This window comes from Abramis brama, assembly GCF_963993115.1.
Source record: "Abramis brama genome assembly, chromosome: 4".
Lineage (NCBI taxonomy): Eukaryota > Metazoa > Chordata > Actinopteri > Cypriniformes > Leuciscidae > Abramis > Abramis brama.
The window spans coordinates 3,398,874-3,413,657 of NC_139966.1; the positions used below are offsets into that span (position 1 = coordinate 3,398,874).

The 14,784-nt window shown below is 38.3% G+C and overlaps 1 protein-coding gene across 1 annotated transcript; it reads right to left on the bottom strand.

The window, feature by feature from the left end:
* Positions 1–648: 648 nt before the first annotated feature.
* LOC311082035 (uncharacterized protein) lies at positions 649–3,166 on the bottom strand. Its single transcript, XM_084112781.1, has 4 exons — positions 2,904–3,166; positions 2,098–2,333; positions 1,810–1,994; positions 649–1,674 (listed from the first exon to the last, which is right to left on the bottom strand). Exons 1-4 carry the CDS (start codon positions 3,157–3,159, stop codon positions 900–902), a joined length of 1,452 nt encoding a protein of 483 aa, XP_083968907.1. The 5' UTR covers positions 3,160–3,166; the 3' UTR covers positions 649–899.
* Between the last annotated feature and the right edge of the window lie 11,618 nt (positions 3,167–14,784).

Below are 14,784 nucleotides of genomic sequence, written 5' to 3' on the forward strand. Positions count from 1 at the left end.
GGAAGAATGTTTGTAATCAACTGATCTCGGTCCCCATTGACTTCCATAGTATACTATGGAAGTCAATGTATTCTGTAGTCAATTATATATTTTCTGTATTCCATAGTATACTATGGAAGTCAATGGGGACCAAGATCTGTTTGGTTACAAACATTCTTCCAAATATCTTCCTTTGTGTTCAGCAGAACAAAGAAACTCATACAGGTTTGGAACAACTTGAGGGTGAGTAAATGACAGAATTTTCATTTTTGGGTGAACTATCCCTTTAAGGATTTTTAGGCAGTTAATCCTGTTGATCTAAAATTTTCATTCAAGCCATTAAACATTCAATCTTTTTTCATACATTACCAGTTTATTCATCTTTTTTTATTCATTTTGTCAATCCCATTCAAAATAGTTAGATCCTTCTCCATTTTTCCAAGGATTAATTGAATTTCTTTTTCATGCATTTTCAAGTCTTGTCTATTGATTCATATTCAATTTAAACCTTAAGATATTTCACATTTTTACATATTATACAGATATTTTACATTAAGAGTTCAACATTTAAATCTCATTCATACTAATTAGATGATTTTCTGTTTTTTTTTTTCTACAAAAAAGGAACAACAGTAGAAAGGAACAATACAAATATTGTCAGCCAACAATACTACAAAAAAAAAAGAAAGACGAAACATAACACAGCACCAACAGTGCTGTTAGCTACTGCCAATGTTTGGACTGGCACCCACAAATCTAGCACACCTGACATTAGCTCCATCAGCTGCAGCTGCACCGACCATACCGCCTTATTTGAACAGAAAATATAACTTAAAGCTCTTTAAACTAAAAATGTCTTACAGTCAGTCCTGGATAATATATGCAGCCAATAAACTTTTGTCTCTGGGCTTGGAATTGGACTATACCTGAGTTTGCAAAATACTGATAATTGCAGTACAGCAAGCCTGATATTTTATCTTTAGATCAGAAAGGTGTTGGATTGCATTGTGTACAGATGTCTGTTGTTGCTGAGTGAGGATGAGTTGAGGTGGCTCTACATTAACAGCTGGGAACTCTTCCTCATCAAGTGTAGGCAGTGTTTGAATTCCATACTGCGCTAGGATGGCATCAATGTTTTGGTCGCTGTAGGGATTTTCCCCAAACACATTGTTGACAGCTGTGCTGTCTGTTGCAATGTTTTTGAGCATGCCCTCTGTCCAGAGTTGAGTTGGTGTGCGATTATTTTCTGTTCGCAACGGATGGAGGTTCCAGGCCTGTCTAAACTGCTCCAGTCTTTTTTGAATCTCAGGAAGATAAGCAATATGCAGTGAAAGTCTGTGGACATCATCATCTGGGTTTAGAACCTCTGAATCCTCTAAGGAGTAGAACATAAGGTAAAACTGCTGCAACACATGCAAAAATACATCACGCCAAAGGCGTTCAATTCTCTGATTGTGAACTGATTGTCCGGTTATGAAACCTCTGTGTTCAAGTCCTTGAACTAGATGCATGAATAAAGCCACAAGGACATTTTCACCACCATGGTCAGATCTGACTCTTGATGGCAAGGCATAGAGGCATGTTGCTTTCAAAAACTGAGAAAGCACTGTTGTGGCACGATTGTCTGTGCTGCAGTTGAGGTAAGTAATCAGACGGGAGTATCCATCAATTGCACCATGAATCACAAAGCCCCATCTAGAAAGGTTGAAAAACAAATATTACTTGAAAATGAAGATACTATTGACAGTAGACTGCAAACAATATAGCTGTAAACTCCATTTTTTTAATTTGCTGAAGTTCTTTTCAAAATATTAAAAAGGTAATAATAACCTTATGAGACGCATGTTCCCATCAATGTGCCACAAACTATTGGGGTAAGGTACATGATAAACACGTCTTGCAACTGTCTGGCTCCATCTCCTTGCAGCAGCAGTAGGATTGACCCGTGTCAACATCTCACGCACCCTGGACCGTGTAACAAGCACACCCTGTGCGCGCAACAGGGCTCTTATCATCTGCAACAGATTTGTGAAAAGATCTAAATTGACATGATATTCACAAAACAATGGCACACAAATGTGAATTAAATACAGCCTAAAGATAAAGACCTCCAATTACCTCATTTCCAGAATTAGGGTATTGGCTCTGAAGTTGCCTCACACGTTGTTCTAGTTCACCATCATCTATTGCAGACAGCATACTTCTAACAGGTATACCCAACAACTTTGATTTCTTGTACAGAAATGATGAGGAGCATCCCAGTATTTCAGCAGTTTTTGAAATTGTATGGCCTTGCTTCAGCAGAAATTCAATGTGTTCTCTGGTAACATCAATGGCTGGTCGGCCTCTTCTCCCTACAAAAAGAACAGTGTTTAATTGCAACGTTACTATGCATCAAGTTCAAATTAAGTTGTGACAAAAAAGGTTTTATAAAAAGATAAACCTCACATATTTCAGCCTTTAAATCATTTTTTATAAAAAGAATGAGTCAAAAAAAGATAAATGAATGATATTTACAATGCACATGATTAGCTTATTTTTTATTATTAATAGTAAGATTCGGTCCGATTTGCCTGTGGCGTCTGTCGTTACTATGCAACCATGCGCTGCTCTCCACAACGGACAAAGATTTCCACCACCGAAAAATGCTTGCTGTAGCTTTGCTACAAGATTTATTAACAAATAAGAGAAAAACACCTGTAATGATTGGTTGGTTCTTGTCATGTCGCGCGCCTACATTTGAATGAACTTGAGCGCGCAAAAGACGCGATATGTGAACGGCCCCTTGGCGAGCTACCTCAAATCAGGCAACGAGCTACTGGCAGCTCGCGAGCGACGTGTTGGAGACCCCGCTAAATGTTTTAAACGGCCGGATTTCCCCTTTAACGTTAATGCAATGATAATGCAGTGATAAACAGACTCACCTGAACTAATGCGCCTGACAGAGAAACGTCTGTCTTCCCCAGCATGGAAATCTGCGTCTATTCGAGTTTTTAGTTGAGCCAAACTGCTTTTGAGTTCATTGTTTGTGTCTGGTGATAGCAAATGCTCAATTCTTCCGAGATTTCTTTCACACTGTTCAATAGAACGACGTTCTCTCTCTCCACAAATCCCCTGTGTGAGGGCTCGTTGAATTTCATGCCATTTTCTGGTGGTTTTTTCGATTACAGCCAACGCCATGACTGCTTTCTTCTTCTATTCACAGAAATAAGGAAATGAACCCACTTCTTCTTTGATTAGGGCGGGGAGGGGAAATTACGTATTTATGGATATCTAAAATAGAGCAACGTCATGCACAATAATTTGCACTAGTCATAATGACGTTTGAGATATCTTTAACTTTAATTCTGCCTAGGTGAAACTGAATTACAGATATCTGCAATTGTCATTTAAGATGTGTGACGAGTTTAATGTCGTTTTCAATGACGTCATTGCAGATATCTGTAATTCTGTTTTGCCTAGTCAAAACTGAATTACAGATATCTCTATCTGTCCTTTCGACTAGTCACAATTACGTTACAGATATCTTGAATGACAATTCCAACTATCCAAAATGTAATTACGACTAGTCAGAAAGACATTGTTGATATCTACAATGTTAATTCCGGATAGTCAAAATTAGCTTTTAAATGTTAAAATGGCTTGCCATATGATGATGTATGATTCTGCGGCTGGCGGCTGTGACGTAATCGGAATTTGGATGACGCGGCATGTTTGACGTTGCTTGGCAACTCGTCTAAAACTTTATCTAGATTCTAAAATATGTTTGTCCAGCATATTTATCTATTATCTATTATCTATGCATATTTCACAGATAAAAATGCAATCACAATCAGTCAATGTTGCCGTCAGAATTCGACCACTAAGCGACAAAGAGAGAAGCCTGAATCAGAAAACGCTGATTTCCACTGACGGCAGAGACTGTTTAATTGAGAAGCCAGAAGCATCGAAAGGCCTTCCGGAAAAATTCTAATTTGACGCAGTTTACGATGTCGACCAGTCTACTGAGGAGTTATATCACGGATCCGTTCATTCTCTTGTAAAGGTAAATTAATGTTGATTTGTGCGTGTGTGTGTGTGTGATCTATCTCTGTACACCTCGCTCACTCGTAATTAAATAACCATAACTTGCTCAATTGTCTACCGATTTTAAAACGGTTTGGTTTGTTATAACATTAAACGTCAGAGATGTAGTTATGACCATAACTTAGATATCATATAAAGTCTAGATGTCTTAAGGCGGAGTCACTTCCGGCATCACCGCCACAGGGAAGCTGTGAATTAAGGTGAGCACGCACACAAATCCTTTTATCTCGCTAAAATCTTGACGGATTTACAAACGGTTTGGTTTCTTACAAACGTTATTAACATGGCTATAATTATTTCATATGGAAGTCCATTGGTATAATTATTCATATGCAGTGTCATAACTACATCTTTGACGTTTATAAAAAACCAAACCGTTTGAAAATCGGTAGAGAATTGAGCAAGTTATGGTTATCTAAAAGTACATGAACCATGTTACGAATGAGCGAGCTCCCTGTGGTAACTCCCTATGGGTTTATTTTTATTGTTAGATTTCTTCGGTTTCTTAGATTTCATCTGTTCGGGTAGTTTGTGATGAAAGCATCCGTGTGTGTGTGTGTGTGTGTGTGTGATATTTTTGTGTTAGCCAAAAAATAAATTTTGGGTGTTTTTTTATTTAATGATCCTGAAGTCCAAAGTCGTGCTTTGTATATTTAATGGTGGGGCCACCATGTAACATCTGTCTGTCTGTCTATCTTTTGTCTTTCTATCTTGTCTGTCTGTCTGTGTTTTTGCAACAGGGTGTTGTTCAAGGCGTCAATGGGACCATTTTAAATTATGGTTCAACTGGCTCAGGGAAAACTTTCACCATGCAAGGATTGCCAAATTCAACCACCAAAAGGGGAATCATTCATAGAGCTTTGGAGGACATCTTTGAGGCAATTCAGGTATTACATTTCACCATCATAGTATTATAAATACACTAACATTCAAAAGGTGGTTTGTGGTTAGTAAAATGTTTAGAGCCAAGATACTATATATTTATTGTGCTAAAATTGTAAAGTGACATTTAACCTGAAATGTTCTATTGCAAAGAACAAAACATCGCGTGTACATGTTTCTGGCATGGAAATATACAACGAGGAAATCCAAGATCTTTTAGGAGAAAATACCAAACAGAAGTTACAAGTATGTCTCTTACACTGATTACTCAAAGCCATTCTAAATTAGCTAAAATGCGCTGAACAATGCTATGTGTTTTTTAGCTGAAGGAGCATCCTGAACATGGATTTTTTGCAATGGGTCTGTCAATGCACACTGGAGAGTGTTGAGGAATGTGAGAGAATCATGTTTAAGGGATTAGACAAACGCACTGTGGAACCAACACTCACGAACGAAACGTCGTCTCGTTCACACTGTGTTTTCACAATTTACGTGGAAAGCTGCTTCACAGGTTTGTGTCTTAGTTTTTGCATGAATAAATCTGCATATCGGTATATGCAACATCTCTGTAATTTTAGATGCTGCTGGTGAAGAGCATTTACATGCGGGAAAACTCAATTTCGTGGACCTTGCAGGAAGCGAAGGACAGTCCCAAACCGGTGCTTCTGCAGATCGCCTTGAAGAAGCCCACAAAATCAACCGTTCTATTTTTACCCTTCGCAAAGTCATAACTGCGTTGGTGGATAGTTCCAGTCATATACCGGATCGTGAATCCTTTCTAACTTGTTTGCTTCAAGACTCTCTTGGCGGAAACACACAAACCCTCATAATAGCCTGCCTCTCACCAGCCAGCTGCAATTACAAAGAAACCATCAATACACTAAACTTCGCTGCCTGCGCCAAGAGAATGCGGAATCGCCCAGTCATAAATGTGGATCCAAAACATTCCCTACTTCGTGAGTTTCAAAGAAAAAGTGTGTACTTTATCAAGAAGTTGCGAGTGTAAATTTGAAGCTCTTTCAATTGTGTTCAATTTTGTCTTTTAACAGCGCTTTTGGCTGGTCAGAATTCAGAAGATCCTCAAAGCAACACAGAGCACGACACTAAACAAAAGGTGTGTACATGGTGTCAGTGGAAGAGTTTTAAAATTGTTTCTGCACTAGGATGAGGCCTTCATCTCGGAAGATCTTGAAGAATTTTTGAGGAAACTTTCCATTTTAATGTGTTGATTGTTCATTGTCAATAGAAATACTTATTTGCATCCATTATTTGCAATTTCTTTGTATTTTTCTGTATAGCATAGCATGGCGCTAGCATAAATGTATGCTAAATTTAAATTAAATTTTAGGAATATGAGAAGACGCGTATGAGAGTGCTGGCCGACATTGAGACTTTGGCCATCAAAGTCCAAAGTTTGCCAGAGATGAAGAGCGATGATGATCTGGCCACCATCCATCTTCTTAAGCAGCTGAGCGAGCTCACCGTAGAACATTTTAAGATCATTCTCAAACATACCCCTGGTGTGAAGGGACTGTAACTACAGTTACCAGGACTAGCTGCCAGTCGGAGCTGTATGGAGCTAGAAGAGTATGCACACACTCATTCACATATGCACACACAGGATACACAAATGCTCACAAAATTACGCTATTGGCGATTCTATTCGAAGCAGACAGACTGGCTAAACCGACCGTCTGCTAGCTGTCTCACGTCACCAAGGTCTGATAAATCCCATTCACATAGAGCCTCTTTCACCTAGATATCATCATATAGAGACTGTGTCTGTTCCCTGAATTAGGACATACAAAAAACTCCTAAACCCATTCAAGGCTAAAAATGTAATTATTTATCTAGTGTAAATGATAAATCACGTGTAACATTTGTGCTGGCTACTGTATACAGGCCACCATAAAGCTCAATTGGAGATGCTTCCAGAGGTCATAGATCCTCTTCTTAACATCATTAATTCATCTTTGTCTCTAGGATATATACCGAAAACCTTTAAGCTGGCTATGATTAAACCGCTTGTTAAAAAAACGCAACTTGATCCTACAGAATTAGTCAATTACAGGCCGATCTCGAATCTACCTTTTCTGTCAAAGATGCTAGAAAAAGCAGTATCCTCACAACTGTGTTCCTTTTTAAAAAGAAATGATGCTGTGAGGATTTCCACTTTCCAGTCAGGATTTAGACCGTACCATAGTACTGAGACTGCTCTCGTTAGAGTCACAAATGATTTGCTCCTATCATCTGATCGTGGTTGTATCTCGCTATTAGTGTTACTCGATCTTAGTGCTGCATTTGATACTATTGACCACAACATTCTTTTAAATAGACTCGAAAACTATGTTGGCATTAGTGGAATTGCACTAGCATGGTTTAAATCATACTTATCTGACCGTTATCAGTTTGTAGCAGTAAATGAAGAGATGTCTTGTTGATCACTAGTTCAGTATGGCGTATTCACGCCCAGACGAAACTTACCAATTATTACATCCGCTAGGGGTGAGACGCAATAAACAAATACGACCAGCTTTCCACAGGCCGTCAGATCAAAAAATAAATAAATAAAAAAGAACCAATAACGAATACCAAAGAAGGCGAATACAATGAATTTATTGCATTATCACAAAAGTGAATAATAAATCAGTTAGAAGGACCCATGGCCCAAATAAATAAAAAAGATATAAAAATAAAGTATAATTCGTTGACAACAAAAACAAAAAGTGAATAATAAATCAGTTAATGCCCCCCTTAACCCCCCCCCCCCCCCCCAAAAAAAAATTATATATATATATATATATATATATATATATATATATATATATATATATATATATATATTCGTTAACAACAAAAATGAATCAACAGAAATAAATGAATAAAGTGGTATTTTCGTCAGAGAGACCCAAGGCCCAAAATAACAAACAAAACCCAACCTAACGAAATTAAACAGCAACGTAATTAACCTACCACAAATAAAATAAAATAAACTACAATAAGCTTACCTTACTGTGCTCATTAAAAACATTGGATAAATAGGTTCCAAGACAAAAGAGCAGGTCTCTACTACATCACCACATTCTAAATAGAACACATAACCAAAGGACACATGAAAATAATGTTTTGATCTGGCGGCTGGCAGGAAGTCAGAACCGCTGCGACCGACCCAAAGCCGCAACCGTCCTCCATGTCGAGCGGAAGAGGCATTTTTAAGGACCGAGTCATCATCTGATCACCCAATTACCGCTGGCAGGTTGTTATCAAATTAGTCTCAGCCTCAGACGTGACGCCCACGGAACGTTGGCTAAACGTCTGATGCATATGGTACACTTAACTGGAAACACTTCAGGAATGTCTAAGTCGTCATCTGATTGGTTGAATTTTATCGGATTTCTGGGGGGCGCGAGTGTCGCGTTTATTTCCGGTCCGCCGGGAGAAAAACTGTTGTGTTTACATGAGTGACAATGAGCATTTATCAAGATCAGCTAAACGTAGGATTCTCAAAAGTATGCGAGGTTCACGGCACAGACTCTTTAAGAGATGTCCAGGAGTTTTGTTTGAGGCACTTAGTGGAGACAAAAAGAGATATTTTAGCCTGTTTGCCGACGGGATTTGGGAAGAGTATTATTTTCCAAGCCTGGCCGACCCTTTATCAGCATTTAGAAGGATTCCCAGCAGATCCAATTTTACTAGGTGTGTGTCCCCTCCTATCTATTATGGAAGATCAAGTGAAGTAGATCCTTCTTTGATTTTCTTTGCTGACTGACTTGTTGCACGCCGGTCTGTTGTTGTGGGGACATTTCCACGCCCCGAAGCGTGACGCTGAACGAAACGAACTGTAATTGGTTGTTTGACATGTCTCAAACATAATAATAGCGCGTTTAATAATACGATCGCATTATGATTCATTAAATAAATAGAACCGAATGTCAGGGCTTTACTGTAAACATAGTATGAATATTGAAACCTGTGAATTGAAAGAAATGTTTAAATTATGCGTTTACTGAAGTGAGGTGGAGCTAGATGTACATTTTACCAGTTGTTACCTACAGTTTATACAAACATTATGGTCATCGACCAGTGGTCGATGTCTCAAACATAATAATAGCGCGTTTAATAATACGATCGCATTATGATTCATTAAATAAATAGAACCGAATGTCAGGGCTTTACTGTAAACATAGTATGAATATTGAAACCTGTGAATTGAAAGAAATGTTTAAATTATGTTTTAAAATTGTAATCTTAGTTCAAATGGAACATTATGTAGCCTATTATTATACATCTGTATACATCATTTAAATAAGCATGATATATCTATTGTTTAATGCCCAGGTGATATGCACAATATCAAACTATAGAACTGTAAAATTAGGCTGTGTAATTGACATGCAGATGAGACGTCGGAGCGCAAAAACGTGATTTCTCCTGTCCAACAACAACCAGGCCGTTATTTCCAGCGTGCCGATCCAGTCTGTCCCAAAAATACCTCTCAATGCGCCCTCGTGGACTCGCGCCAAGGGCCCTATAGGCCTGCACTAAATGACGTCACCAAAGTGTGGACTCTGAGGAAGTCCACAAGTCCGGAGTGTGCCGTTTGGGACAGGGCCCAACTCTGGGGGATACGGTGAAGAAGCTAAAGTCCCAAAAAGTCGGCGTGTTCCTTTAAACGTCGCCATCTAGTGTTCAGGCGCATGATGGAATTATTATTCCCTCACAAGAGTCCACAATAGGTGGGTTTCAGTCACATGATTATGATGACGCGCGAAGGCGGGGCGATTTCAAATGGAGGGCAGGAAGTAAACACGGAGAATAAGACCTGGGCTGTAGATGGAGGAGCTGAACACGCAGCAATGTCGAAAGGCCAGGTTCTGAATAGTCTGGGACAGAGCCATAGAGAGAAACCACGTGACAGCCATAGCGGCGACATCAAAGAGTGTCGCAACTCTTTCTCTGGTCTGGGATGAGGGAAATTACAAGTCTCTGATTCATTGCCCACAGTAGATGGCAGTAATGCTCTATATAAGAAGCAAGCCGCCAATAAAAATGAAAAAGAAGAAACACGGAGAATACGGCCATGGAGGAAACCGTTGCGGAGTATCCGTATTGTACCTTTATCTGATTTTTTGACTGTCCGAACACGTTCTTTCAACTCTGACCCATATCCGATTCATGTGTACACACTTGCTATACTTTCTGAAACATCATGCATGCTTAAAGGGTTCATTCTCTTGCACAGATGGGCGGACGCGAAATATGCTTGATCCTAGCTCTGCGATGTATGCGAAGTTCGCCAAACATCACCATGATTTTGAGGCGGAGGAGGACGAAAAGTGCCATCATTGCACATATATGCTTGTTATTGTGTGTGAGAGAGATCTCAGGACTGGTGGGAGCATATTGTTTAAATATTGGCTTTAACCGCGGAGACGTTGCCTAACGTAATGCCTCAGAAAACCTGATCTGCCTGTTTACATGACAGTCGCATTGGTACATATCAGATTTATTTCCACATATGAATGAGGCCTGAAACCGAACTCGAAATATCAGAATGCATGCGTTTTTTTTTTTTTCTGTTTACACTGTCATAGAACACATCCGATCTGTGTCACACAGGGGCGTTTCTAGGTTTTAAAAGCACCAGGGGCTGAGCCCGAAACATCAGGGGCTGGGTAACAAGATAACATGATTCGATACAGAGAATAATGTATATTTTAGGCCTATATGCAGGGGGCAGACTGGTTAAATTCAGTCCTGGCACTGTAGCCACACCAGCCCATATTAGCACACAGACACACACATCCAAAGGTGAGGGGCAATTCCAGCGTTATGGACGTGACATTTGCAGTCAAAACTTGAAATATAAATTCTCAGAAAATGCATTTAATACCAATATATTGTAAACGTCTGTTTATATATCCATACTCCCTTAATAAAGGAGTCCAGACATTAGAAAAATATCAGTCTACGCATGCGTTTTATATTTAATATGAGGGAAATACACATGCGTTATGGACGTGACAAAAAAAATCTCTAACTTTTTGTTGCCAAAATATTTTTTAGTAATTCTGTGAATTACACTGCGAAAACCAAAAGTAATAGTACCCACCGAATGAAGAAGGGTTGGCTCTCCACAGAACATAAAATATTCATTTTGTTATTTTTTGTTTTCGCATTTATGAGGAAAAAACAATGTTACGGACGTGACCGCTCTGAAAGCGGCACTAAAATACTGCTTTAAAACGTTCACAGAGACCTCAAACAGGCCTTTAAAACACCAAATATTAAGGATTGGCATTATAAGCAAAAATAATATTCGATGTTTGTTCGAAAATCGTACCTCTCCCCCAACATGCTCACCGGTATGACGGCGTTCACTCAAATCCCGCTCCAACATTACATTTGAGTAGGCATTTAGTCTCATATTAATGTTTAAATAAAATAATTGTATTTTTTATTTCATATGTTGATTATATGAAAGGATAACAGCATGAGTAAGATCATAAGATGCAAATATATCGGATACGGTATATCAGTGGGCAGACATGATTTTGACCAATTCTTTAGTTTTTTTGTAGAAAGCCTTTCTTTAATGTGAATTTCGTTTTGTATAAATTGTATCTTAATTTTAATTAATGTTTCATCAACCAATTGCCTGTATTTTTTTAAATAAGAAGCAAATAGGCTATAGCAGACAATATAATCAGCACACAGAGGCGCCGTCGCGTGAAGTGGAGCGCGCCTCATAAATGAACCGAAACTCCGCGTATAATGTAGGCTACTTGCCTCACATACGTGAGAAATATACCTATAGGACGTCTGAAATGTCTACTTTTAAACTACTTTTAAGTCGTGAGTCAAAATGATTGCAATATCACTGTTATTTTGTCAGCTTGATCGTGGGATTATGATGAATATTCATGTTTTAACCAAGAGGGAAAAACGCGACATCCCGAAGGAAGTGTCCTTTGGCTATAAGACATATGCTCTTCTTTAAGTTGTACTGTATCATATACTACCTTCGGATATTCATATTTCGTCCTGTAACTGGCAGAGGAAGAGAAGATCCATTCATGTGCACTTTATCCGCTGCGCACTGAGGCGCTATACAGAAATATACCACGCTGGTATTAAAGAGCGGTCTCTATTGTTTACATTTTGTTATAAAATAGACTGAATTTGAAAGTTGAGACATTTTTTCATATTAAAACTAACAAAGCACAAATATTATTGCGATTATTGGATATGCACTGATTATATGGTAAGCCTGAAACCGATCACAAGTGCATATGATTTGATGTGAAGCGTCCGTAACGGTCACGTCCGTAACGCATTATTATGGTTGTTCAGAGCAAAGTAGTGGAATGAAATGTCGATCCTAGTAAGCATAAACATAGTTTAGCTTTGCATATAAAGTTTCAAGTTATTTGCATTTATAATTGTTATATTATATAAACTTAATCTTTAAAACGTTACGGACGTGACAGAGCACTGAAGCGTCGAGACCTCTTTATTAAAGCCCTTATAAATTCAACAGGCAGTGCTGTTATGACCAAATTAGTATATTTATTTATCAGGCATGCCTCCATCTTTCAGCAAAATGCTTTATGTTCAAATTAAGTTTTTAAAAGGAGGGTCTTTGATACCTCTTTTGAAAGCATGAAATATGGCTGGTTGAAATTAAAATTTTAGCATTGTTGCTCACCTCATATGTGGTGGAAAAACAAGGCAATTTTCTTAAAATTTCTGATACAGCACACTAATACAGTATATTACAGACCTAAATGGACAACTTAAAAGGGGTTTTGATCTTTAGGTAAAAACTTTATTTTGTCATGGTAAGGATGACCTTTGCGTGGAATTGCCCTGAGGTAGTTAGGGGGGTTCGGGGAAAATTTTGATTTCTGACCTACATATGTGCATTTTAAGGTGTTTGAAGACCAACATTTTTTGATAACAATAGCTTTAAAAGCATGTCAGTGGGCAGTAGCATAAATTATTTGTCAAGCAAAAAACAGATTCTTGAACATGAGAATGAGGATAAATGTTGAAATGAATGATCCACACTATAAAATGGAAATGCAAAATGTTTCTGCTCAGGGGTGTTTCTAGGTTTTAAAAGCATCAGGGGCTGGGGGACGGTAATTAGATAACATTATTCGATGCAAAGAATAATGTATATTGTAGGCCTAGGGGGCAAACAAATTCAGTCCTGACACTATAGCCACACCAGCCCACATTAGCACACAGACACGCACATTCAAACGTGATGTAGTTCGGGGGGTTCGGGGGTATGCTCCCCCGAGAAAATTTGGATTTCTCGGACCTAGATATCTGCATTTTAAGGTGTTTGAAGGCCAAAAATAGCTTTAAAAGCATGTCAGTGGGCAGTAGCATAAATTATTTGTCAAGCAGCTGACAGGTGAAATATTCAAACACATTCGAGGACCATACAAATATAACTTATATATAACTTATTTATACTTATGAATTTTGCTTATAGTTTCTGTAATTAGCAAAGAACATTTGTGTTAAATAGGAAATTGTAATAATGTTAATCAAGCTGACTAAATCACACGACTGCGCAGCAGTTCACGCATGCACTCACAATAAAAATACAATATAATTTAAAACAAAGACAAGGTCATTATATGATTTTGTGAAAATTGACCCTGTCAATTATACAAAGGAAATAATATTACAGATCTAGACAAATTTAATTGCTTATAGTTAAAAGAATGTCATGAACGATCATTTAGGCTAGATGTAGGCTATTGATGTAGGCTATTGATTGCATTTAGTGCGTGATATTGAAGAGTGCGCGTCTCGAGCACACGACTGACACGACAGGAAAGTTTGATTTTCTGAGTTTTATATTCTGACATATACCGTGACAACATCTCATCTGATGTTAGATGAGATCATCTCAGCCTAAATCCACAGGTAGAGGACTGTGCGGTGCTGCTGACTGCGTTATTTATATATATATTTAAAAAAAGTAATTTCTGTGAGATTGTTCGCTGTTGCGCGCAAATCCTGGAGATATTAGGCTGAAATCACTCACGTACGCGTCTCTGTGTGAGACAGATTTCAGAGACGGCAGCAAAGCCAAAGCACAATGAAAATAAGGCAACTTATGACATGGTTTACATAAGCTATTATCCGGTTTCATATTTGTCTGTCAAATTTTCAAAATACATTCGGGGCTACACTCAAAACATTCGGGGCTGAAGCCCCGGCAAAATCGGCTGGCGCCGCCTGTTTCTGCTTATTGTTGACACACAATCACATATTCCAAACAGGAACGGCCTTAAATGAGAAATCTTTCAAGGATTATTTTGCATAGATGTAAACTTTTTAGCATTAAAGATTGGTTTCAGCAACTTGTTTCTTTCTTGAGTTAATCAATGTTTTTGGCACTATTAAATCAGTTAAATTAAATTTCAATTGTTCACTCATAAAGACAGTCACTTGTCACCATTACTGGCCTAATGATGCAAGTTGTGCAAACACAGACAAGCGGAGTGATAGAAACTGTGAAAAGGCTGATGCTGGTGAAATATTCGAACACATTCGAGGACCTTATATATAGGCTACATATCAGAGTTAAATAGAAATACATTATAATAATGTTAATCAAGCAGACTAAATCACACGACTGCGCAGCAATATTTAAGCACATTATACAAAGGAAATAATACAGATCTAGACAAATTGGGTTGCTTATAGTTACAAGAATGTCTTGAACGATCATTTGGTTATTTCAATACTTAATTGACGACAAAACACGACGTTACATGCTAGTTTATTTTGCGTGATACAGGGCGCGCCGCA

Excerpts from the sequence above, each read along its gene's own strand:
- LOC311082035 (XM_084112781.1), bottom strand. The coding sequence starts at position 3,159 with ATGGCGTTGGCTGTAATCGAAAAAACCACCAGAAAATGGCATGAAATT. Across the intron at positions 1,995-2,097 it reads ACCCTAATTCTGGAAATGAG|ATGATAAGAGCCCTGTTGCG; the intron begins GTAATTGGAGGT and ends AATCTGTTGCAG. Across the intron at positions 1,675-1,809 it reads GGGAACATGCGTCTCATAAG|ATGGGGCTTTGTGATTCATG; the intron begins GTTATTATTACC and ends CAACCTTTCTAG.